This window comes from Loxodonta africana, chromosome 12 (assembly GCF_030014295.1).
Source record: "Loxodonta africana isolate mLoxAfr1 chromosome 12, mLoxAfr1.hap2, whole genome shotgun sequence".
Lineage (NCBI taxonomy): Eukaryota > Metazoa > Chordata > Mammalia > Proboscidea > Elephantidae > Loxodonta > Loxodonta africana.
The window spans coordinates 2,399,970-2,426,820 of NC_087353.1; the positions used below are offsets into that span (position 1 = coordinate 2,399,970).

Below are 26,851 nucleotides of genomic sequence, written 5' to 3' on the forward strand. Positions count from 1 at the left end.
ACAGAATACAAAACATTACCAAAAATGATGAAGAGAAACCCGATAACTGGGAGCTTCTAAAAATCAAACACCTATGCTCATCTAAAGACTTCACCAAAAGAGTAAAAAGACCACCTACAGACTGGGAAAGAATATTCAGCTATGACATCTCAGACCAGCGCCTGATCTCTAAAATCTACATGATTCTGTCAAAACTCAACCACAAAAAGACAAACAACCCAATCAAGAAGTGGGCAAAGGATATGAACACACATTTCACTAAAGAAGATATTCAGGCAGCCAACAGATACATGAGAAAATGCTCTCGATCATTAGTCATTAGAGAAATGCAAATTAAAACTACGATGAGATTCCATCTGACACCAACTAGACTGGCATTAATTCAAAAATCACAAAATAATAAATGTTGGAGAGGCTGCGGAGAGACTGGAACTCTCATACACTGCTGGTGGGATTGTAAAATGGTACAACCACTGTGGAAATCCATCTGGCGTTATCTTAAACAGTTAGAAATAGAACTACCATACAAACCAGAAATCCCACTCCTCGGAATATACCCTAAAAATACAAGACCCTTCACACAAACAGATATATGCACACCCATGTTTATTGCAGCTCTGTTTACAATAGCAAAAAGCTGGAAGCAACCAAGATGTCCATCAACGGACGAATGGGTAAATAAATTGTGGTATATTCACACAATGGAATACTACACATCGATAAAGAACAGTGACGAATCTCTGAAACATTTCATAACATGGAGGAATCTGGAAGGCATTATGCTGAGCGAAATGAGTCAGTTGCAAAAGGACAAATATTGTATAAGACCACTATTATAAGATCTTGAGGAATAGAAAAAACGGAAAAGAACACATACTTTTGTGGTTACAAAGGGGGGAGGGAGGGAGGGAGGGAGGGAGAGGGCTTTTTATTGATCAATCTGTAGATGGGAACTGCTTTGGGTGAAGGGAAAGACAACACTCAAAACAAGGAAGGTCAGCCTAATTGGACAGGATTAAAAGTAAAGAGGTTTCCGAGATAAAATGAAAGCTTCAAAGGATAGCGAAGCAGGGGCTGGGGTCTGGGGAACTTGGTTTGAGAGGACTTCTAAATCAATGGGCAAAACAATTCTATTATGAAAACACTCTGCATCCCACTTTGAATTGTGGCACCTGGGGTCCTAAATGCCAACAAGCAGCCATCTAAAATACATTAATTGGTCTCAACCCACCGGGAGCAAAGGCAAAGGAAGAACACCAAGGTCACACGACAACTAAGAACCCAAGAGACAGAAAGGGCCACTTGAACCAGAGACCTACAATATCCTGAGACCAGAAGAACAAGTTGGTGCCCGGCCACAATCGATGTCTGCCCTGTCAGGGAGCACAAGAGACAACTCCTGAGGGAGCAGGAGACCAATGGGATACAGACCCCAAATTCTCATTAAAAGACCACACCTAATGGTATGATTGCGACTAGAGGAATCCCAGAGACAATGCTCCCCAGAACTTCTGATGGCACAGGACAGGAACCAACCCCGAAGACAAATCATCAGGCATGAAAAGGACTGGTCAGTGGGGGGGAGAGAGATACTGATGAAGAGCGAGCTAATTAAATCAGGTGGACACGGGAGAGTGTGTTGGCAACTCTTGACTGGAGGGGGGATGGGAAGATAGAGAGAGATGGAAGAAGGTAAAATTGGCACGAAACGAGAGACTGTAAGGGCTGACTCAATAGGGGGAGAGCAAGTGGGAGAAGGGAGTAAGATGTATGTAAACCTACATGTGACAGACTGATTGGAATGGTAAATGTTCACTTGAAGCTTAATAAAAATTAAAAAAAAAAAAAATATAACATAATACTAAAACTTTAATATATGTCTTGCTGATCAAGAAGCCGTTCTTTACTCTTGAGGGAAAAAAGGAAGGGGATGAAACTGTGGCACAAATCCACCTGTAAAAAAACTTAATACAGGGGACGGGTAGACTCCATTGCTGACGCCATTGCTGACAGGGACTTGGAGCACTCATGAGAGTGTCAGCTGGTAATTTTATTTTTACCTGTCTTAGCAAGTAACATTGAATTGATTGTGTAGCATCAAGACTAAACTATATCAATTCAAATCTTGGATTAAAAATGCTCTTGAGGGAAACTTTTTTCTACATTTTACCACCACCATTTCCTGGAGAATTGTATGAAGAGTGGTTTATAATTCTTTTGATCTCCTCTGCATTAAAGGAGGGGTATGAAATGACTTTATTTCAAGTTTTTGGAACAACTCAACCCTACTGATTTGTAATGGGGTGTTTCATCACTGGGAATTCAATTAAAAGATAAATAACTAACATACAATTAAGAACTTTAGTTCTACAGTCTCTAGAGGGATGAATTTATTTTAATTGCTGGGTTATAGCATATGCCTTGCAGTATAGAAGTTGACCTCAGAATAACTTGCAATATGGAAATGTTGATTTGAAGTCCCTGAAAGTAGAGGCTCAGATTTAGATGGTAACTTTGTTTAAAGCAAAATGTCATCTATTTAAAAAGCACCAATATGGGACCTGGGAACCATGGATAAAGTAGGACTTGGATCATTTGCTTTGTTTAGATTTGCTTAGTGATATAACCAACTTCATCGTTCAAAATCTACATCTAATGTCAAATAATTTGGCAGTCACAATCCTATTATTTTAAGTGCTGCACTATGAGGTGAGGGGAGGATGGACAACCCTGCCAGGCAGGCACAGGGTGTCCACAGAGCATCCTCTAGGAAGTGATGTCTACCGGAGCTCTGAAGGACGAGTGGGACAGAGCCAGGTAAAGCGTGTGTTCGCCCCTTATTTTACACATACAGTTATAACCAGAAGGCTCTCCAGTGAACTGTCTTTTTTAAATTACAGTAGACATTTTCATTTCCAGCTACCCTTATGTCCATATCAAGGTGCTTCATCACTAATCAAAGTCCCTAGGTGGTAGAGGTTGGAGTCCACCCAGAGACACCTTGGAAGAAAGGCCTGGTGATCTGCTGAAAAATCAGCTGTGGAAAACTCTATGGAGCATGGTTCTAATCTGACACACGTGGGGTCACCATGAGTTGACAGCAACTGATTTTATCTCTAAGCACTACAAAAACCTTGCAAAATGGGTTTTATTCTCATTTCACATCTGAGGAAACTTAGGCTAATAAAGATTAGGTGATTTGTTCAATGCCCAATTTCCTAGGCTGGATACCAAGCACAGCTTAATTTTATTGGCTTCAAAGCCCAGTAATTTTCAGCCCTACATCATGCAGCACCCTTCCCAATTTGTCTCTTCAGAGAGGTAGTCATTGAATGATTTTATTATCATTAATTCAACATGTTCTAAGTAGCTGAGGATATTACACTACCTGAGTTAACTAAAGCTCCTTCCTGCAGTGCAATATCTCAGGAAACAGCACTGATATCATATCGATGTGCTTCCAGATTCTGACTCATTGCAGCTTTGAATGGTGACCCCTTCTAAAAGGAAAATGCAGAGACACCAGTGTACACAGTAGGATTGCATAGGGTCAATATTAGCTTCAGATAAAACATGGACCATTTGAGTTAGTTTAAGAAGCTGTTGGTAATTAAGCTGTTAAATGGGATTGACATTATAGAATCCCTCTTCTCGGAGTTAGAATAATAACACCTTGATTCAGAATGTTTTAGATAATCTCCTGGCTGGAGTATATGTATATAATTCCGTCTAGTACCCGGGCTTTATATTTTTGCCGATTCTTTTCACATGAGCAAGTGTATAGATCCAGTTTATACCATAACCTCCCACCCATATTTACCCTAACTCCCCTACACGTTTCAATAATTAAATGTTAAGTGACAGACTCTATTCTAGCAACAGGATATAAACAAGGCAGACAGCATCTTACTCTTGGGAGCGTTTCATATTAATTATATAGACATGAAAATGAATAAACTAGTAAACAAATATTTTCACAAAGTGGTAAATGCTACAAGGAAATAAAACAGGACATAAGATGGAGAGTTATGGTGGAGGAGAATTGCAAACTGAGATATGAATGCCTGGAAAGAACCACTCGCACTGCCACCCGAATGAGGGGAAGACACATATGGAAATATTTGGGGGAACGCCATTCAGGGCAGATGGATTAGCATGCGCAAAGCCCCTGAGGTAAACAACCTCGATGTGTTCAAGAAAGGGAAAAAACTAAGCAGACCAAACCTATATGTGGTTATAATAACAAACTTTAGTTGTATTTAATGAAAAAAAAAAAACAAAACTATTTCTACCCAGTTCAGTGAAAACCCAATTTTCCTTCATAAGCGATAGAAATCAGGTATTCCCCGTTCATTTGGAGCAGAAGGGCTGGCCAAGTGGCCTGACTGGTAGGCCATGGCTTCATTAGTGAGGAAACGGATTCCTTGGTTCTCTCCGAGGCTCATGTGCCTCTGGCTTTTCTGCTTTTCTTCTTTGCTCATGTCTTGAGTAATCTCCCGTAAGTGTTTCAGATTAAAGCTCGACCAAGTACCCTAAGGCTGTCAAGCTACCGTAGCTGATATTCGGCTGCCCTTGGTGCACAGAGAAATACAATCCCTTTAAGACTTCCTTCAAGGCACAGCTCCTGGAAAAGGCCTGAAGACTTTAATTTTGAAACACTTTAATCAAAGACCTAGGAACGGCGTTTTACCTCATAGTCCTTCCACAATTAATCATTTTCCAAATAACGCAGACCCTGAAATAACAGAGGAAACAGGAGAAGATAATGCGGAGCACAGGCTAATGCATATTTGATTTGTTTACGGCTTCAAAAAGGACTTATCTGATCACAGAGTCTTCTACTTCCGTCAATGAAATTTGAGGCCTCTTGATATTTGAAATTTTGAATCTGCTTTAAAGTATGTCACAGCCCTTAGCCATTAAAGAAATTGAAAAATTCAACAAGGATCACAGTGGACCATTTTCTTCTACTTGAGAGTTATTACATAGCTATGTCTAGTGGGAGCAGGCAATTTTAAGTCATGTAGCAAGCTTGCAGGTGTATAATAGAGTATTATCACAAAAATTTCAAAATAGGTAGAACTTCAAATGTCAAAAACCTCTTTGTAAAAAGTAATTAAACTTAATTTGCATGGTAATTTGCATAAGATGTAAAACCATACATTGTCATTTTCACATAATGGAAACAAGACTGCCACTGCCACCACCACCAAGTGTAATACATATTTAAGTTTCTTTTTTTCCCCCGAATTGTGTTTTCAAAATCAGTCAGTCTGATTTGGCTTTGATGCAAACAGGGTACACACCATAAAGGTCGTCTTGGTCTCTGTCTCCACCAAGGGGTGCGGTTGAGATGATGGTACACCTTCAGCTCCTACTCTGTTTGAACGCAGAAATCTGGCTCCTCTTTCAAATGAGGTCAGGCCAGGTAGTTGGAGACACCTATATGATTATCAGGTCTTTTCATCCAGAAGATATTCTAGACTATTCTTTTGCAGCTCCTTCAACTATTTGTCTTACGACTTCTTTCTGTGTTGATAGAATTAAGTACAGAGTATTACTTCCCTACATGGCTTTCTTCACATACTTAACAATATAGGCTACATTTTCCTGGTGTCCCTGAACCAAGTTACATGTCAGAATATTCCAGGTTGCCAACTTTTGCTCTAAGAAAGGGTTTTTTTCTTATGGCAAAGGCATTTCCTTATCATAAGTCTTTAGATACTATAGCACTTAGGAAAACAACCATTAAGCTATCTTCTACCTTGAAGACGGTGTACAAATTAAATAAAACAATATATCCCGAGCGCTTAGCACATGAGTTTTTAAATGTTATACCCAACTCTCTTACTGTTTAAAGGTGGCTTAAGCCTAGAATTGAGGACACAGAGCAATTTCAATAGCATGTGGAATCTAGGAAACTATTTGTTTATGTGCAATCATTCATCAAATGCTTACAATGAATTAGAATGAATCAAAGATGAATCATCTCAACAAATATCTTACTTTAGGAAATAAAAAGGTGTGTGTGCTAAGTAGCAATATACGCTAGAGAGTAAGAGCTTGTAATAGGTATATAGATCAAGTGTAGTGAACATTAAGAGCAGAGATTATTTTAGCCCAGAAATGACAAGGGATGATACTGTTTTCTCAGTTGAGTCTTTCCAAGGCTGACTTTCAGAGTTAGGAATTACCATAGGGTATGAAGAACACTGACTACCTGAAAATTGTTCCACAGATTCCAAGGGTGACACTCCTGTGTGATGATCATAAACTAAACTGCTCACCAGGACTCCAGACTTTTTCCCCTGTAGTCACCTTGCTGAGGCAGCAGCGGTCTTGTGTACTTTCTCAGAAGAAAGAATAGCACTCGGAGACAAACTAGGTATTTCAAAAGTAAGACAAGCCTTAGATCCAGTCCTTACCAACTCTTGTTCAGTCTGTAGCATGGGCAAATATACACTGCTGTCATGGATTGAATTGTGTCCCCAAAAATGTGTGTCAGTTTGACGAGGCCATGATTCCCAGTATTGTGTGGTTGTCCACCATTTTATGATCTGATGAGATTATCCTAGTATTGTAGATCCTAACCTGTATGCTGTTAATGAGACAGGGTTAGAGGCAGTTATGTTAACGAGGCAGGACTCAATGTCAGGATTAGGTTGTATCTTGAATAAATCTCTTTTGAGATATAGAAGAGAGAAGTGAGCAGAGAGACAGGGGAACCTCATAACACCAAGAAAGAAGTGCTGGGAGCGAGTACATCCTTTGGACCCAGGGTCCCTGTGATGAAACACAACTAGACCAGGGGAAGATTGATGACAAGACCTTTCCCCAGAACCGATAGAGAGAAATCCTTCCTCTGAAGCTGATGCCCTGAATTCGACCTTCTAGCCTCTTAAACTGCGAGACTAAATTTCTGTTTCTTGTGTTATTTCTATTATAGTAGCACTAGACCACTAAGACAAATGCCGTATGTGTCTCTATTGGAAATGTTTAGAAAAGTGTTCAATAAGGTGATAGTGGTAATTATCTTTGGTCATGAGATTGTAAATGTTGTAATAATTCTAAATGCTACCTTAGCCTTCCCATTTTTTTCTATAATGAGCATCTACTGTATGAAAGAAAGAAGACTTGAAGTTAGAATTCCCGAGTCCCTACAGTCACTATTTTACTATGTAATCAAAATTAATCATTGTGATATACCTCAAGATTTGACAAGCAAACTTGAATTCTATAACATATTGCGTTTTCCAATGTGCCCATGTACTGTGACACAGCTGTGGTAAGGTGGAATACCCATAATGCTTTGGGAACAGAAGACCCTGTTTCATTCCTGGGAGATGATGGGCAACTCACTTCACAGCACTACACCAGTGTTTTCATGTCTGCAAAACCAGCCTGTGGGACTGTTGTGATGACCCAGTAAGATTACGCCTCAAAATGTATTTTGAAAACTCTACCCCAGTCCAAAATTACAAGACAGCATTTAAAGGATTGCTGTTACCCTTCCTATATTTAAATATGATATCAAGAACTCTGACACTGTGGGCAGAAATTCATACTAGATTAACTCTTAAAGTCCTCTATCCCTAACATTCTGTTATGACCTAAGATATGTCTCCATGAGTGTGTACTAATGTATGCAGCTTGAACCAGATGCTTCATGGGTATAATTTAACTGCTCTGTGTTTCAGATATCAGTTTTTAAAAATTATGCCGTGGGTTCAGTTTTTCTGAGAGTAGTTTCTTCGGCTTGTAGGAAGTAAAAAATTATCAGCATGTATAATTGCATGTGTATGTTTCTGTGTGATGTGGACTTTTGTATACATGCATTTTGATGACGTATGTATACTTCCAAGATAACTTCCAGTGCCAAAGCTTGAAGGACATTAGACTTTATTTATTATTTATTTACATTCATTGCATTTTCAACACCTGTAAAAAAAAAAAAAAAGACAGTTTTAATGAAAAGGTTAAAATTATAACCGAAACTCTGCAGAATACTTCATTGCCCTCAGGAAATATGATTTACAAATGTTTTTATAATAGATTCACGTTCAGGAACATGTAAACTGAGTTAATGTTAAAGTATCATCAGGCTTATAGTTTTTAAAGTTACTCCGTTAAAAAACATATTTACATATTCTTTCCAGCTCATATACTTTCCAGCTATAATAATCTGCTTGTTCAAAGTTGTATTTAGGGAGAACGTTTAAATAAAGCTTAGATTTAAACCAATTAAAAGGAAAACATATGTAGAATATCTGAGAGTATTCTGTAGCAGGCAAACAGCCCTTAGAGCTTAGGAACCCAGGGAAGACCATGTAAGGGAGATGTTTGAGTTAAAAATTCCAGCGTTGGTATTTGCTGGTTGTGGAGCTATGGGCAATTCTCACAGCCTATCTTTATCTGACTTTTTTTTTTTATCTGATAGCACATTGTAAACTCTTAAGATCTATACAGATGTCATATACTATAGTGTATATGTGTTCATGTATGACTTCATTGTATGCAGTTAGAAGTACTGTATTTCACTGAAGCAATATTTATTTCTGATATACTTTAACATGATTCTTGAATTAAATGCTGGCATCAGTGAAAATAATAAATTTATGTTATTTCCATTCATCTCCATATGGACAGTAAGGTTAGTTTACTTATAAACTGTATCAGTCATTTTTGTGACTACATTAGGAAACGAGGCCTTTATATTCGTCATAATGGTACTAAGACCCACAACCATACAGTAATTGTTATTTAAGAGGATTCCCTCAACAGTAGTGTAAGTTTGGAATTGATACTGCATAACCTGAGGGACTTCAGGCAATACCATTGTGGTGATATTATTTAGAAAAAAATTGTTTTCATGTGGCTTATAGTAGTTTTTATTTTTTTAATTTTTATTGAGCTTCAAGTGAACGTTTACAAATCAAGTCAGTCTGTCACATATAAGTTTATATACACCTTTCTCCATACTCCCACTTGCTCTCCCCCAATGAGTCAGCCCTTCCAGTCTCTCCTTTCGTGACAATTTTGCCAGCTTCCAACCCTCTCTACCCTCCCATCCCCCCTCCAGACAGGAGATGCCAACACAGTCTCAAGTGTCCACCCGATACAAATAGCTCACTCTTCATCAGCATCTCTCTCCTACCCACTGTCCAGTCCCTTCCATGTCTGATGAGTTGTCTTCAGGAATGGTTCCTGTCCTGGGCCAACAGAAGGTTTGGGGACCATGGCTGCCGGGATTCCTCTAGTCTCAGTCAGACCATTAAGTCTGGTCTTTTTGTGAGAATTTGGGGTCTGCATCCCACTGTTCTCCTGCTCCCTCAGGGGTTCTCTGTTGTGCTCCCTGTCAGGGCAGTCATCGGTTGTGACTGGGCACCAGCTAGTTCTTCTGGTCTCAGGATGATTTAAGTCTCTGGTTCATGTGGCCCTTTCTGTCTCTTGGGCTCATAGTTATCGTGTGACCTTGGTGTTCTTCATTCTCCTTTGATCCAGGTGGGTTGAGACCAACTGATGCATCTTAGATGGCCGCTTGTTAGCATTTAAGACCCCAGACGCCACATTTCAAAGTGGGATGCAGAATGTTTTCACAATAGAATTATTTTGCCAATTGACTTAGAAGTCCCCTTAAACTATGGTTCCCAAACCCCCGCCCTTGCTCCGCTGACCTTTGAAGCATTCATTTTATCCCGGAAACTTCTTTGCTTTTGGTCCAGTCCACTTGAGCTGACCTTCCATGTATTGAGTATTGTCCTTTCCTTCACGTAAAGTAGTTCTTATCTACTAACTAATCAGTAAAAAACCCTCTCCGCCCCCCCCTTCGTAACCACAGAAGTATGTGTTCTTCTCAGTTTATACTATTTCTCAAGATCTTATAATAGTGGTCTTATACAATATTTGTCCTTTTGCCTCTGACTAATTTCACTCAGCGTAATGCCTTCCAGGTTCCTCCATGTTATGAAATGTTTCACAGATTCGTTACTGTTCTTTATTGATGTGTAGTATTCCATTGTGTGAATATACCACAATTTATTTAACCATTCATCCATTGATGGACACCTTGGTTACTTCCAGCTTTTTGCTATTGTAAACAGAGCTGCAATAAACATGGGTGTGCATGTATCTGTTTGTGTGAAGGCTCTTATTTCTCTAGGGTATATTCCAAGGAGTGGGATTTCTGGGTTGTATGGTAGTTCTATTTCTAACTGTTTAAGATAACGCCAGATAGATTTCCAAAGTGGTTGTACCATTTTACATTCCCACCAGCAGTGTATAAGAGTTCCAATCTCTCCACAGCCTCTCCAACATTTATTATTTTGTGTTTTTTGGATTAATGCCAGCCTTGTTGGAGTGAGATGGAATCTCATCATAGTTTTAATTTGCATTTCTCTAATGGCTAATGATCGAGAGCATTTTCTCATGTATCTGTTAGCTGCCTGAATATCTTCTTTAGTGAATTGTGTGTTCATATCCTTTGCCCATTTCTTGATTGGGTTGTTTGTCTTTTTGTGGTTGAGTTTTAACAGAATCATGTAGATTTTAGAGATCAGGCGCTGGTCGGAGATGTCATAGCTGAAAATTTTTCCCAATCTGTAGGTGGTCTTTTTACTCTTTTGGTGAAGTCTTTAGATGAGCATAGGTGTTTGATTTTTAGGAGCTCCCAGTTATCTGGTTTCTCTTCATCATTTTTGGTAATGTTTTGTATTCTGTTTATGCCTTGTATTAGGGCTCCTAATGTTGTCCCTATTTTTTCTTCCATGATCTTTATCATTTTAGTCTTTATGTTTAGGTCTTTGATCCACTTGGAGTTAGTTTTTGTGCATGGTGTGAGGTATGGGTCCTGTTTCATTTTTTTGCAAATGGATATCCAGTTATGCCAGCACCATTTGTTAAAAAGACTGTCTTTTCCCCAAGTAACTGGCACTGGGCCTTTGTCAAATATCAGCTGTTCATATGTGGATGGATTTATATCTGGGTTCTCAATTCTGTTCCATTGGTCTATGTGCCTGTTGTTGTACCAGTACCAGGCTGTTTTGACTACTGTGGCTGTATAATAGGTTCTGAAATCAGGTAGGGTGAGGCCTCCCACTTTCTTCTTCTTTTTCAGTAGTGCTTTGCTTATCCGAGGCTTCTTTCCCTTCCATATGAAGTTGGTGATTTGTTTCTCCATCACATAAAAAAATGACATTGGAATTTGGATCGGAAGTGCATTGTATGTGTAGATGGCTTTTTGTAGAATAGACATTTTGACTGTGTTAAGTCTTCCTATCCATGAGCAAGTTATGTTTTTCCACTTAAGTAGGTCCTTTTTAGTTTCTTGTAGTAGTACTTTGCAGTTTTCTTTCTATAGGTCTTTTACATCTTTGGTAAGATTTATTCCTAAGTATTTTATCTTCTTGTGGGCTACTGTGAATGGTATTGATTTGGTTATTTCCTCTTTGATGTTCTTTTTGTTGACGTAGAGGTTTTGTTTGTTTTGATTTAAGAAAAAGTTGAAATACTTTCATGAGTCAAGGAGATATTGACTGGATGGCTGGCAAATTGACCTGTCCCTAGGGAAACCCCACATTGCTTGGGGTAAAGCAGGGTAGGCTCTTTCTTGCACTAAGAAAGGCCTGAGAAGTCAGGTACTTTTTTCTTTAACACACAGTTGCCCTGTCCCACAGGAGAAAGTGGTCAGGGCTGATTTAGAGATGCTAAATGGTAATTCATTTATCTCCTTACAATTAAAAAAAAAAAAAATCCATCTCCAAGTAGGAAAGGAATCTCCAACTGCCTATAACATCTATAATTTTTATTTTCTGTTGTGTTGCCTTTTTCTTGTTCATTTTTGAGAATTATTTGTTATAGTATAAATATGTCATTTGTTGAATATATGTATTGCAGATATATTCTATTCTTTGGATTGGTTTTTGCTCTTTCCTTTTATGACTTTTACTTTTTTTGTGCTATATAAGAAATATTTGCTTACCATGAGGTTATGAAAACATTTTTGTTATTTTCTTCTGGAAACTTTTTTTTAATGCTTTGCATTTAGGTTTATAGTTTATCTGGAATTGTAGGATAGCAATCAAGTGTTTTTTTTTTTTCCCCCAATTGAATACCCAATTGCCACATCATCATTTCTTGAAGAGACCATTCATTCTTTCTTTACCACTCTGCACTATACCTTTTATGATAAACCAAGTGTATAATTGTGTGGGCTTGGTTTTGAAGTGTCCTTTCTGTTCCATTGACTGTCTAGTATTGAACCAACTCAACACTATCTCATTTACTGTAGCTTCACATGACATGGTAAGACTTCCAGTTTTATTCTTCTCATTTAAGATAGTTTTGGATATTCTTGGTTGAAACCAACAAAATCAAAATTTAACTTTGGTGTAGATATTTTAACAACTTCCTGCTTGAAAGCAATGTGTAGTCAAGATTGAGAATTACTAGTCTCAGAACTTTTGAGCCATTTCCAGTTTCTAACAGGCGTGTGGAAAAGTCTATATACTGAACAAATGTGACTCACTCTGCAAAATGTACTGTACTAATTGGTACCCTAAATACAGCCTAAATGTTATTCCTCAGAAAAAAAATCTTAATATCTGATAATCTGGTTCACCATGATGGGCCTATAATAGTAACTACTTTCTAGCTGACATTTTCTGTTGAATTTATTTTTCTTGTCTCCAATTTATAATTTTAAGCCTTCACTTTTTTTTTCTTGATTTACTGTGAAGTAAGAATTGCTAGATAAACCAGAAAAGCTATTTTCTTTAAAGACCTTTCAAAACCCCACAGCTTTAATACCTACTTGTTACAGTGTTATTGTTAGATTTAAATTTAGTGTAAAATAGATTTCTTATTAGTTCTTTGGTTTTAAACTCATAAATCCCTTTCATTAAATCTTTTTTATTAAGATTTAGCAAACTCCCACAAGCATTTGGTAATATTACTTTGAAAAATTGGAGCTCACTGAGACCTACTATTGTGAAATATGTTTTTAAAAGTATAAAATGTAGCTGGAAATAATTTTCTGTTTGCAGCTCAACAACTACAAAAAAGCTGGGATAATTCTTGTATTCGAGCACTTAAACTACAGGCAATTATCTGAATATGCCCCGTTCCTACAGAACTTTCTTAATATTTTTAGTGTCAAAACATTTAAACATATTGGTAGGAAATGGCCAGATTAAGGAGGAATAAAAACACTGCAAACAGTTTCCAGGAGCTACTAAATAGCTAACCTCAAATTAAATGTTGGAATGATTTGGTGGGAGTTACTTTATTCCCTCACTTGATGGTAATATTTACAGTTAAAATGATTAAAGTGTGTTCATTAAGACAATTCAAACACCTATCTGTCCAGAGTTCAGCCTCCACTCTTTTTTCGTTCACTCTGGTAGATTCAAGCACGGCTATTACAGGCAGGCTGTTAGAGATAACGGGGCAAATAATACGTAAACAACCACAAGGATCTAACAGCAAGTCACGCAAAGCAGATAAACAGGGGTGACTGAACAAAGGTAGGTGGATAAAGAACTCAGGGTGGCTGAAAGGAAACATTTCAGTAAAGGTGGAAAGGAAGGGATTTTGGAGTTTGTCTAGCGCTAGGAATAGAATTGATGGGATGGTGTGTGTGGACATTACCAAACTCCCAAATCTATCCTTTCGGCAGAAGATCTTTGTAGGAATCCCAAGGCCAGCAATTTACTGAAGGGACCTGTCTCTTTAACTGTCCTTGGAATCGGGAAATTGCCAGAAGAGGGCAATGTTAAAATCCATACCACCAGATCTTAAGCTTGTATTAGCAGCAGAGAGAAAGCCTGAAACCCGCTTCTGAGTTCACTTTCCAGCCTCACCCACGTCCATAACTCTGCTCAGGGACTGAAGGTGGCTTCAGAGTGTCCCATATCGGGTTACTTCAGTCACTGCCTGGAACTGTCTCCAAAGCCTTACCCTATTCCTCTACAGGACTGAATCTGTCGCCTTCCTGGGCCTCCCTGTGGCCCTGCCCTAACTGCTGAGGAGGAGCTCATTCCTCTTTCAGGTTTGGCTACTCCTACCTCACTGCAGGACGCTGAGGATGAGCCTGTCAGCAGGAAGACCTGTGTCCCGCTTGACTCCAGTTACATTGCCCCCTCCTTCCTTTTCCAATTTTCATGTACGTCTTTGACGCTGAGAAGTATCTAAATCTCACCTGTCTAAGGGAAGTTATGATGACAGGAGTAAAAAGTGGGATCTCCTGCAAGCCCATACCTGCTCAGGGAACATTAAAACACTTCTTGTCTATTTTTAACTCTAAGCCTTTTCTTTAACTTTTCCCATCATTTCGATACACCTTCTACCTTCTCCAACATTCATTAAATCCTACCTATCTAAAAAAAAAAAAAAATTTTTTTTTTTTTTTTTTAATCTATATAGGAGGAAACCCTATATAGATGCTACGGCTGCTAACCAAAGGGTCGGTAGTTCAAATCCTCCAGGCACTCCTTGGAAACTCTATGGGGCAGTTCTACTCTATCCTATAGGGTCGCTATGAGTCGGAATTGACTCAACGGCACTGGGTTTGGTTTTGTTTGTTTTTTTTATCTATATAGGAAGACTGTGAGTGACAGTGGGAATGTTTCTCATTTTGCAGGTTGTTCAATTTGAGCATTGTTTAGCTACTCTTGTTTAAGGCTTTTTGTTTTCAACCAGACATACTTTTTTTTTTTTTTTTAATTGTGCTTTAAGTAAAAATTTACAGCTCATATTAGTTTCTCATACAAAAATTTTTACACACATTTTTACGTAACCCTAGTTGCTCTCTCTATAATGTGACAGCACACTCCTCCTTTCCACCCAGGCTTCCCATTTCCATTCAACCAGCTCCCGTCCCTTTCTGCCTTCTCATCTCACCTCTGGACAGGAGTTGCCCATTTAGGCTCATGTATCCACTTGAACTAAGAAGCACCCTCTTCACAAGTGTCATTTTATGTCTTATAGTCCAGTCTAATCTTTGTCTGAAGAGTTGACTTCGGGAATGGTTTCAGTTCTGGGTTAAAAAGAGAGTTTGAAGGGCAAGTCTTCTGGGGTTCCTCTAGTCTCAGTCAGACCATTAAGTCTGGTCTTTTTACTAGAATTTGAGTTCTGCACCCTACTTTTCTCCTGTTCTCTGTTGTGTCCCTGTCAGGTCAGTGATCGGTGGTAGCCAGGCACCATTTGGTTCTTCTGGTGAAGTCTTTACAACCAGACACACTCTTGTGGTCTTGCTTTATTCTTTGACGTAGTAGGACTTTCGCCAGTGTAGGCACAAATCAATAGATTTGCATATTGACTATGGTTTTCTCTATTCATATTGTCATATAGTATAGTCATTTAGGTATATTAATATATGCATGTATGCATGTGTTTATTTTATGTCTATAAATTTAGTTTCCCCCAACAAGGAACTTACGTGCAGTTTCCAGATATACGGAGGTCTGATACTGACAAAGCTTTATTAAAAATGAGAGAAAAAATTTTTTTTCTCAAAATTTCTAATATGAGGACCCAAATATTGTATATTTTCTTTCTTCTTCCTCTTTTCTTTTTGTCATTCTCTTCCTCTTGCTGCACTGGAAAACACTTGCAATTTATTAATACTTGTGCACTAATAATTACAAAATAAGTCTGTAAAAGTCGGTCAAATGGCTGGAAAATAAAAATTCATCTCTTTAAGACAGCGAAAATAATGTTATTTTTTGTGTTTTATTTTTTAGGTCAAAACTGTGGAGGCTTAGTACAGGGTCCAAATGGCACCATCGAAAGCCCAGGATTTCCTCATGGCTATCCAAACTACGCTAACTGCACCTGGATTATTATCACAGGAGAACGCAATAGGATACAGCTATCTTTTCATACTTTTGCTCTTGAAGAAGATTTTGATATTTTATCAGTTTACGATGGACAGCCCCAACAAGGGAATTTAAAAGTGAGGTAAAGTATCGTTTCTTCATGTTATAGATTAGATAGCACGGTTTGAGTACTCAAATTCTGAAATTTAATTGGAATTAATATATGAATTTAATTATTAGAAAATAAAATTTTATTACAAAGAAAAATTAAAAACAATAGATTTGTGCCTAATTGTGCACCTTTTTCCATACTGAAAAACATAATTTTATATTGAAAGCAATTATTAATTTCATTTATAGCTATCAAATTATTCAAGATCTGTAAAACAGTGTTGTCAAGGTGATTTACGTAAAGTTATAATACACCATTGTTTTTAGGCAACTGTGGATTTGAGAAAAAAAGAACAAAGACAAGTACATGAGTACAATTAAGACAACAAAAGGAAACTTTATATTGTAGAGAATGCTTTCAATAAAAAGAATATAGCAAGTGGGTGGTGGTGAGAACACTGAGGAATATTGTACTCTTTGAAGGATTTTTGGTTACAAAATCAAGATATGTTCAACTCTTCATTGTTTTTTTCTTTGATTTATGATTTTTACCATGAAGAAAAAAAATTCCTGAGATTATATTAATTTATATCCTTGATTTATCAACAAGAAAAAGCACCAATACATGTAGATAGATAGATAGATGATAGATAGACAGAAGATAGATAGATAGATGATAGATAGACAGATAGACAGATAGACAGATAGACAGATAGACAGATAGACAGATAGACAGATAGATAGATAGATAGATAGATAGATAGATAGGTGATAGATAGATAGATAGACAGACAGATTTCTTTTTTCCTGGCAAAAGAAAGAGGATAGATCCTCTTTAAACATATTTGAATTTCTTAAATTGACACATATATTTAAATATATTTGCATATGTCAAATAAAGCCTTTATTCTCCTGTTTTAAAATTCTGCATTAGAGTTTAAGTTTGTTCAATATATGGAATCTTGTTGAAAAATTGACAGTAGGCAGAAGGAATTGTGTTGCTTATGTCAAGAAAATGTTATTGATGCTTAGGTCAAAATTAGTACACACAAAAATCGTATATTCATGATTTTGTTGAATGAGGAAAAAAACTACAAAAATGCATTATTTAATTTGTGCATCCAGTTAATATATTAATAAATATTAATCACAGTTAATTTATTAATTATATAGTTAATATCTCGGAATATTAAGTATTTAATATATTACATTAATATATTAAATACTTTAGGCATTTTCACATATAACTTTCTAGTATTGCTTGGGTCATCTATAATATTTGTTGCATGTTTTTAGAAACATTTTGCCATTTGGCCTGTCATATCTTACATGCTGTTTTCTCTCTTTTTGCATCAGTTAGGTGAACTTTTCCCTTGTAGAACCATCCATGGTCCTATATATACATGATACCTATACATACAATCCTTGCAGATGCAAGATTTCTTATCCCCATTCTTGCTCTTCTAAATATTAGTTATTTACTAGTTTTTTTTTTTTTAATTCCCAATTATTGGCACTGCTAGGGAATAGTAGTATGTTGTGAGAAAAGTAAGAATTGTAATAGGTACTGCAAAGAAAAAAAAAAAACTGCAAAGAGCTATGGCAAAAAGGGGAATTAAGAATTCCAGTTTATTCAAATAACAACACATGTGACTATTGGTTAAAAGCGGTCCTTTTTCTTTCCTTAAAAAATTACTAGTAAATATGTGCTCTTAAAAAAAAAAAAAATCTTCTCTTTCCTTTCTGTCAACATTTCCATTTTCTATAATTCTATCACACAAAGGAAATGTGCCATGGCATGTTAATTAGATTAACTATGCATCTTTACACAGTTCACTATCCTTTTTTTCCTTATGGTGATATTATGGTCATTTTATATGTCAGTAAATATAAAGCTTAGGAAATAACATTTTTGCTATTTCACTATTGTAACATTCGCAAAATTGAGGTCAGAACAATTTGATTCATTACATTGTGCTTAAAAGTTCCAGGGACTAATATATAAATTGATGCTTGTACCCCAGAGAGCTTAACAAACATTGGTGAGTTTTATGTGTAACACCATGGTGATTTAACTCACTTAGATATTTTTAGTAGAAAAAGCCGGAGATGCTGGTAAAAAAGGGACTACTTGGGGTCATATGAATTCCTCAGTTAACTACAGTTTTTCATTTGTGGGAGAGAACAAATATGTTGTATTACTACGTGTTTCTTGCAGTCTTTATGATAGGATGTGAAGTCCTTAAGGTCAGGATGATACTTTCATTTCTCTATTAAATTTTATACTTCTTCTTTCCACCTCCCCACCCAGAAAGCCTTCCTAAGTGGACGTTCTATGGGTATACAGTAGCTATTTGGGGGACAAAACTGACTTTTCTAGGTGTCACACCAAGATGAGGCAAAACATACCATAAATAGAATTCCACCAATGACCACTAAGAGCTATGGGTCTTCACTAAAATAAAATTTTGAAAAATAATAATGTGGAAAACAAATGTGAGCACTGTTAGGGAAAACACATTGTCAAGGACCCAGCATTTCAGCATCAGTTGATGGGGAAAGTAATTACAAATAGCATCAAATATTAGTTAATTTGGGGGAAGGCAGCTTTATTGCTATTTGTTTTCCTGTTATATCTTGGAACAGTTGTTTATTTCTCAAATACAATTTACTAACAACACCTAAAGCAGCTTCAGGATCCAAAAGAAGGACACCGTTGTGAGAGGATTGACGTGCTGAGCTGCACATCCACTTTCTGTCATGAAAGTTATTACCTTCAGCTGTCACGGTCTAGCGTTGTTTTACTGTTGTACAAAAGCTGTTTTTAGTAGCTCACAATGTGCACTGACTAAAAAATGAATTAATGGCTGTCGTGGGAAGCAACTTGAGTATTTTATTATAAGGAATTTTGTTTAACCACAATAAGACGTTTTCTAAATAGACTTAAGATGCAGATTTAACTAGCAAGTAACAAAACATAGAATTGGGACTTTAAAATTATGGATATTTACACTGTAACAAACTTTAGTTAGGAATATATTACTTACCAAATTAAAAATTAAAAAAAGTCTTTAAAGTTAAAAAAAATTATGTAACGTGCAATTTATGTTATCATCTTAGATTATTTCTATATACAAATGCGTACACAAATTCATATGCTTAGTCCTACATCAATAAATTAAATTTAATATGTGAATATCAAGAGGCAAATTAAGATTTCTCTAAAGCTAAGCACAAAAGAAAAGATTTGGCTCAAAATTAAAATTAGAAATCCAGCTTTTGAGTTATATAGAAATAAAAACATGTGTATTGATTTTTGTGAGCTACTGGAGAACAAGTATTTCTGAATCTCTGGTCTTTATTGACTTTGAACCTTCTTTTGGTTCTCCAATCTTGTCGTAGCTCTAAGCACTTAGTTGTACAATCCTAAAATTTTATCTCCAACATTTTTCCATTAGCTATTCCTTGTTTCCATTCCTGTAGTAAATGCTCCAGTGAAGGCCCCTGCCCTATCATAAGCTGACCAGTACATGCTGACTGATCAATAACATCCCTGCCTTTTGGGTCATGTCACTTTAATCCTGAAACATTTGCTGCATTCTTACTATGTTAAATCCCTATTCCACATTGTCTGCGAGATAAACATTTCCAGTAAATTTTGCTGATATTCAAGGGATTCTATTATCTGACTCCAAACTGCACTTCTATCCTTCAATCTTTCCCATTTGTTTCCTGTGGAAGATTTCTTATCTAGTTGAATGAATCTATGAATTACTCCTTGATCTCAGCTCACTAAGAAGACTGTTTTGCTTCCCCATACCTCTCTTTGCTGTTCTACATGCTACCCATCTTTCAAAGGCTATTTCACATTACATTTAACTCAGAAAATCTTGTCTGTACACCCCAAGTTAATAAAACAAACAAACCACTTTATTTTTCACTCCTACGGCACTTGACACACACACCTTGAAGCATAGATTCCTTTGAAATCACAACTGCTCTGAAGTTGTATCTGGTTGGAATTTTTATATCTTTGGTCAGCTACAACATATGGTCTCTGAGGCCAATAATGTGTCAAAGTATGTTTCCTCCTGTGGTGATTCAGAGTCAATAAATCTGTGCTGGGTTATTTTGATTAAAGCATTTCTAATTCAGGGGCCAATCATCACTAACTTCTATGTACACAGCAAACATTACTTAATATAACTTTCACCTTTAAATGACCACTTTATTTTTTTTTCCAACATAATGATTGTTATCCTGAGATGTTCTCTAAATTTGAAATAGCTTTTATTTGTCCCAGAATCTGAAAATAATTGAAGCTGGTTAAACTTCACATCAATTTGAAACTGTGACAGTAGTTTAATATTAAATTTTCAGGAGAAATCCTCTTAAAGACTCAAAGTGAATAAATGAGAACCTATAAAGGAAAATTACACCATGAAAATGTAGAAAGTCAGTATATATTATTTTGTGATTATCATAGAGTACAAGGCATAGGAAAATAACCTTGGCAGTTATCTTGACTCTCTGTCTCTAATTTATAGAAGATTGCCATAGATTTTCTGCAGTGTTGATGATGTACAGGGTAGAGATGAGTGACATAAAAAAAAGCATTAAAATCAGAAAATTAAGTGTAGCATCGTTAAAATATTATAGTTTTTCCTCACCTTTCTAACCTGTAATTATGTGTTTGAATGTGTTAAAATAATAGGATACCTATATTAAATATATTTGGTGTTGTTTAGAAATTGAAAACTTTAAGGATTAGGAAGGTATGGTGCCTAAATTCTGTCTTACTGTCCCCCACAGCCTATATGAGGTCCTGAGGGAGCCCTTACAGAAACACAGTCACATAAAAATCAAAGTATCGTTTTATTTTTAGCGTGGCTGATGAGTAACACCCCAGTTAAGACTCTCCAATATATGTAGGGTAAAGCATGGGTTAGAATAACAGTTTCTATGGGGACTCAAGCCTCATACTAACACCAAACACAAACCTTAACATCTCACCATATTTGACCAGCCACATGGTCAGAAACTTAAAAGAATGTCCAACAGGATCAGGCCAGATCAGGAAGAGGGAAGGTTCCAGAAGAGCAGGCCTTGGCAGCCTGAGTGAGAAAGCAATAAAAGAGAAAATAGTGCACATCAGTGAGGTTTTAGCGGACAGCCACTTGGGCTGTCAAATCGCAGTAGCCATATCAACGTTTGGGAATCTCACCTAATGGATTATTATACCTTAGGGAGGAACACCAAAGAGCAGAGCACATCAGTGGAGGTGTTTGGTCCTTTCAGATAAACCTATACTTTTCTGTAGGTGAATTTGTCACCCATGAAAAGCCCTAATTTATAGCAATGTCTATATCATCTATAACCGACAACCCACCAATTGCTGTCGAGACAGTGGGCTCTTGGTAACTCATTGTATGTCAGAGTAGAGCTGTGTTCCCTAGGGCCTTCAGTGGCTTGGCTGATTTTTAGGAAGTAGACCATCAAGTCTTTTTTCTGAAGCTCCTCTGGGTGAACTAGAACCTCCAACCTTTTGGTTAGGAACCCAGCCCTTTGCACCACCCAAGGACTGTGTCATTTATATTTACATGCCTATAACTATCTACATGGAAACTCTGGTGGTATAGTGGTTCATTTATAACTATCTACATGGAAACTCTGGTGGTGTAGTGGTTCAGTGCTACAGCTGTTAACCAAGAGGTTGGCAATTCGAATCTGCGAGGTGCTCCTCGGAAGCTCTACGGGGCAGTTCTACTTCGTCCTATAGGGTTGCTATGAGTTGGAATCGACTTGACGGCAATGGGTTTGGTTTTGGTTTGATCTATCTACATATCTTTTCTATCCAAAGACTTGAGCCGAACAGGTGAAATGGAGCTAGCTAAGACTGAGAAACTGCTATATGACGTCAGGGTAGAGACAGTAAGACCTATCCTGAGGTGTTGCCTTACTAGCTGAAGTGATTGGAAATGAGAGGTGCAACCTGAGATCAGTCAGCAAGTAAGTACATTTTCACAGTATTAGTCATAATCAAATTTCATCGTATAATTTTTACATTCCCTCTCAAAAGGAATTTTTTTTTTTTTTGTCCTTGGTTTCTGGGAAAAGAAACATTAAGAATGTGTCAAAAAGTCAGAAAGATAGTAATTGACTTTTAAAAATTTCTTCATGGCAGTGAATCTTTAAAAATACTCTTGTTAAAATGACTCACTGGGAAACTATCCATATTAATAAGCAATAAAATATAAATAATCATATTTCCTAGAATTTCCAGGATTTTAAATGAGCTTTATGTGGATGACCAGTTTTTGCAGTTGAATGATTTATAAGATTGAGTTTTAAACACTGGTGGCGTAGTGGTTAAGTGCTACGGCTGCTAACCAAACGGTCAGCAGTTCGAATCCACCAGGTGCTCCTTGGAAACTCTATGGAGCAGTTCTACTCTGTCCTATAGGGTTGCTATGAGTCAGAATTGACTCAACGGCACTGGGTTTGGTTTTTTTTTTTTTTATAATTTGCTTTAAGGATTTTGAGGGCAAAGCCTATGCTTGTTTATCTTTCTTTCCTCCACAGTATTTGAGCAGTTAGAATACAGTAAACAGGTAAATTTTAATTGAGTAGATTACGTACATTTTTTTAAAACCACTTGTAAGAGGAATGAGTGCTCTAGACAAAGACATGATAGTTACACTATTAATTAATACAATTTTAAGAAGAAATAGGTTCTTACTCAGAACATGAAGTAATTCTTTGTTTTATGATAGTAAACACACTTAACCATGTCTTTGCATATAAACATGAGGCACCTGTTTTGTACCTAATGTACTAAAAAAAAATAATAGTCAAAAAGAAAAACATTTAGAAGCTTCGTTTTCAATTTTTGAAATGTTGCTGAAATGCTGGAGTAATTTTATTTTTTAGAAATATTGTAAGTTTGAGCACTTACCCAGCCATTAGTATTTTAAATAATAATTACATACGCAATTAAGAGTACTTACAGCCAAAGCCTTTACATTTAGAAAATAATTTCAAATTCACTCGTGTTCTTTCCTGCCCACTCATTGGTTCTCCCTCTCCTTCTAGGAGCAGAAACATTGGAACCTCTTTTCACTCCTCAAATTTCTTCTGACTTAAATGTTTCTCCTTACTTAGATCTCATAACCTGAAATATTAACTGTAACAGAATTCAGAAATAGACTCACAGCTTCAAAGTTTGTGGGCATAAGTGAATAAAGGCTTCAAATCATCTCATAAGGGTATTCGTGCCCTGACAGGAGGCTGGAACATGAGTGGAAGGGGTCTTTACATGTGCCCAGACCAGACCAGTTGTCTTTGCGTCCATTCTGACTCATGGAGACCCTCTGTGTGTCAGAGACGAAAGGTGCTCCATTAACCTTTTAATGGCTGATTCTATGGAAGTAGATGGCCAAGCTTATTTTTTGGGGTGCCCTTGAGTGGATTCAAACCATCTAACCTTTGGTTAGATGTACCCTTAGCTGTTTAGAGAACGTCCTCAAAAGTGACCTGATGCCCTTCCCTCCCTAACGCCCCTGGGATCACTGATGTCAATTGGATTTCCTGGGCTCTGTGCTCTGAGTCTTACAACCACTTTAAGATCAGACAAATTTCTCTTCAAACATTATTTTCAGTACAACTTCCAAAGCTCAAAGAATGTATTGATTCTGCACTAAACCCTCAAACAGAATACTTAGGATTACGGCTATTGTTTGACTACCTCTTACTTCCATATACTTTATAACCAACATCTGCTACTTTTTCCGTTAGAAATCACTAGTATCAAAAGTTGTGGGGCTGGCTTCCAGCTTCAAGGGAACAATCCTCCAGCGAACAGGGTGCGTGTTCAATTTGAGAGGGAGAATCAGTGAGTGAACCAGAAAGAACGCAAGTGAATCTCACGTAACCTGTAAACTTTCAAGCCAAAAGAGGAAAATTGAGCTAAATAAAACCTTGGCCTTCTGAAAGTTTCTAAAAATGTCTTCCTAAAGGAAAAAGCTTCTCAATTTCTCACAGACTGTCCATGGACACTTTGTGGCATTTTTTTTCTGCCCACAATAACAATTCTTACAGGTCCATGATCATGCTATCAAAAATGTACCAAACTTGTCTTAAATATAAAAATATATATATATAAAAAAAAAATAGCACATACAAATTAATCACTACGTTTTCACGCATAGGTTTAATGTCAGTTCATCAGAAAAAAATATATATATATTTTACACTAGATAAATCTAAAAATCAAAGGCGTGGTATATGTAACTTTGTTTTGTTTTGATTTAACCCAGTTATTAGCTGTTGTAGAAGCAAGGATGGCAAGACTGCATCTTGCATACTTTGGACATCTTGTCAGGAGGGATCAGTCCCTGGAGAAGGACATCATGCTTGGCAGAGTACGGGGTCAGTGGAAAGAGGAAGACCCTCAATGAGGTGGATTGACACAGTGGCTGTAACAATGAGCCCAAGCATAACGACGATTGTTAGGATGGCGCAGGACCGGGCAGTGTTTCGTTCTGTTGTGCATAAGGTCGCTATGAGTCGGAACCGACTCGACGGCACCTAACAACAACAATTAGTATGCTCCAGTCCATTGTTGTAGCCACTGTGTGTTTTGAGTGCCTTCAATCTAGAGGGCTCATATTCCAGCAGTATATCAGATAATATTCTGTTGTTATCCACACGGTTTCCACTGGCAAATTTTTGTAAGTAGATTGCCAGGCCTTTCTGCCTAGTCTGTCTTAGTCTGGAAGCTCCACTGAAACGTGTCCACCATGGGTGGCCCTGCTGGTGGCATAGCTTCCAGCATCAAAGCAACACGGAAGCCACCACAGTACAACAACCTGACAGGTGGTGCTTTACTGCAGTAAAGTTAGAGTGGAGGTGGGAAGGAGATGGCCCCTAACTTACAAAGGTGGTAGAGTTGAGAATATTTCTGTTATTTATTGCTGCTTATATACTCATGCCCACTGAAGTCAAAGACACAGTTAAAGAGTGCAGTACTTCCAAATGCATTATATGTTGTTCACATGTCCTTGATATTGTTAGCTGCCTTCAGCTCATGGCCACCCCATGCACAACGGAAGGAAATGCTGCCAGGTGCTACACCCTCTCGTGATTGGTTGCAGATTGGAGCGTTGTGATCCATAAAGTTTTGACTGGCTGATTTTTCAAAAGTCTATAGCCAGGCCCTTCTTCCTACTTCGTCTTAGTCTGGCAGCTCCACTGTAACCTGTTTAGCATCATAGCAATACACAAGCCTCCACAGTTAGAGGAGTGGTGGCTTGGCACGAAGTGCATTGACTGGGAATTAAACCTGGATCTCCTGCATGATGGGTGAGATTCCACCATTGAAACACTACTTCCCCCATGGTGCTCACGGAAGGAACTTGTGACCCTTTACAAAGTAGAGCAATGAATGTGTGTCATGATTTAGGAGAAAACGCTCATATCTTTATAAACGATTGACCATTGAAGGATAAGCTATTCTCTACAAACTTCGTGCTTCAGAAGTCCCTTCATTTTAATTTCAAATGCATGTTCTGTAACAGACATCTTTGTACATTTCCCTGCAACATGCCAAGCCAAAGCACCATTTTTTTAAAAGAAAAGCTATCAGCTTGATTCCACAAAAGGACAAAGTTGAAAAGATTGAGGGAAGCTGAGGAAATAGGTACAGTAAAGGAAGGTTTACTAGTGCTCCAAGGAGTAATGCCAAGGGCGATGTTCAGGTAGTAAATGGGGAGGAGGTAGCGGGTAGAACATCCTGTTTGCATGGCTATTTATTTTCTTATCATAACTACCTTTTTCCTTAAACTGGCGACCTTTTGGTTAGCAGCCATAGCTCTTAACCACTACGCCACCAGGGTTTCCTCTGTTTTGCCTAGCCTGCTTTTATCAGAGTCATCACCTGTGGCATCTTATTTTGACACATAAATGTGAAAAGAATGGTACATTTTCCTCTCAAAATGTCCTTGTCTTGTTTCTCGTTTTTCTCATGACCTCAAGGGTATAAAACAGAAAACTAAGTGAATAAAGATAAACTAATGATGATGAACTAATTCACTCTGAGTTGTTTATTTCTACATATTTTTAAAAATACTGTTATCTACCATTATCACATTCAATTTTTTTAAAAAAGTACCCAATACTTTAACTGCAGCCTATCCTCTACTGAGCGCCTGTAACATGAAAGGCTAAGTAAGTGATACTTTGAATTAGAGATTTTTGTTTGCTACTCACTCACTAGACAAGGGTCACAAAACCAGTGCCTGCCGGAGTCAGGCAGAGAATATAAATTAGTGAAACAGACCAGGTGTAAGACAGTAGTAACAGATACTGTAGAGAAGTGAAGAGCAACGTTCCATAGAAATGCAGCCGTGGTGACCCAGCTCCGACCAGTGTCTGTCAAGCAGAAACGTCGGCCCTCTCCAGTGTTGCCAGACCCTCCAGTTGTCCAACAGAAGCTGAGAATCTTCATTATGTGAAAATCCCCTATTTTTAGATTACAGTGCCGGCCAAAGAAAATGCATATGGACACCAGCAGCTTGCAACCTCTGCTCTAGAAGGTTAATTAACAATTGCTGAGTTGTCAGTTCCATACATTGATAATTCCAAGTGATCATAAGAAGTATCCAAAAAAATCCTGAATCGAAAATCACTTCCAACTTTTCTAGGGCTCTGTTACTTCATTTTGAAAACTGGGAGAGTTTGGACAAAATCTCAAAGTTTCCTTGTAGAATACAGCTCACACTTTTTTTTTTTTTTTTTGCTGTTGTATCTTGCATTACAGTGATAGGGTTTGGTATACCAATAGTGTACTTATATATTGCCAATATTTTTAAATGGATGACGATTATATAATTGCTCAATGGTCGATTCGCCTAGTTTTTCTAAAAATGCGT

General features: G+C 37.4%; 1 protein-coding gene across 1 annotated transcript in view; it reads left to right on the forward strand.

Moving 5' to 3' along the window:
* The window catches only part of CSMD1 (CUB and Sushi multiple domains 1), a 1,768,974-nt gene that overhangs the window by 61,210 nt on the left and 1,680,913 nt on the right, over positions 1 to 26,851 (forward strand). The window contains exon 2 of the mRNA XM_064294928.1: positions 15,738 to 15,954. Within this exon, the coding sequence (XP_064150998.1) occupies positions 15,738 to 15,954 (217 nt within the window). The remainder of the gene's footprint in view (positions 1 to 15,737; positions 15,955 to 26,851) is intronic.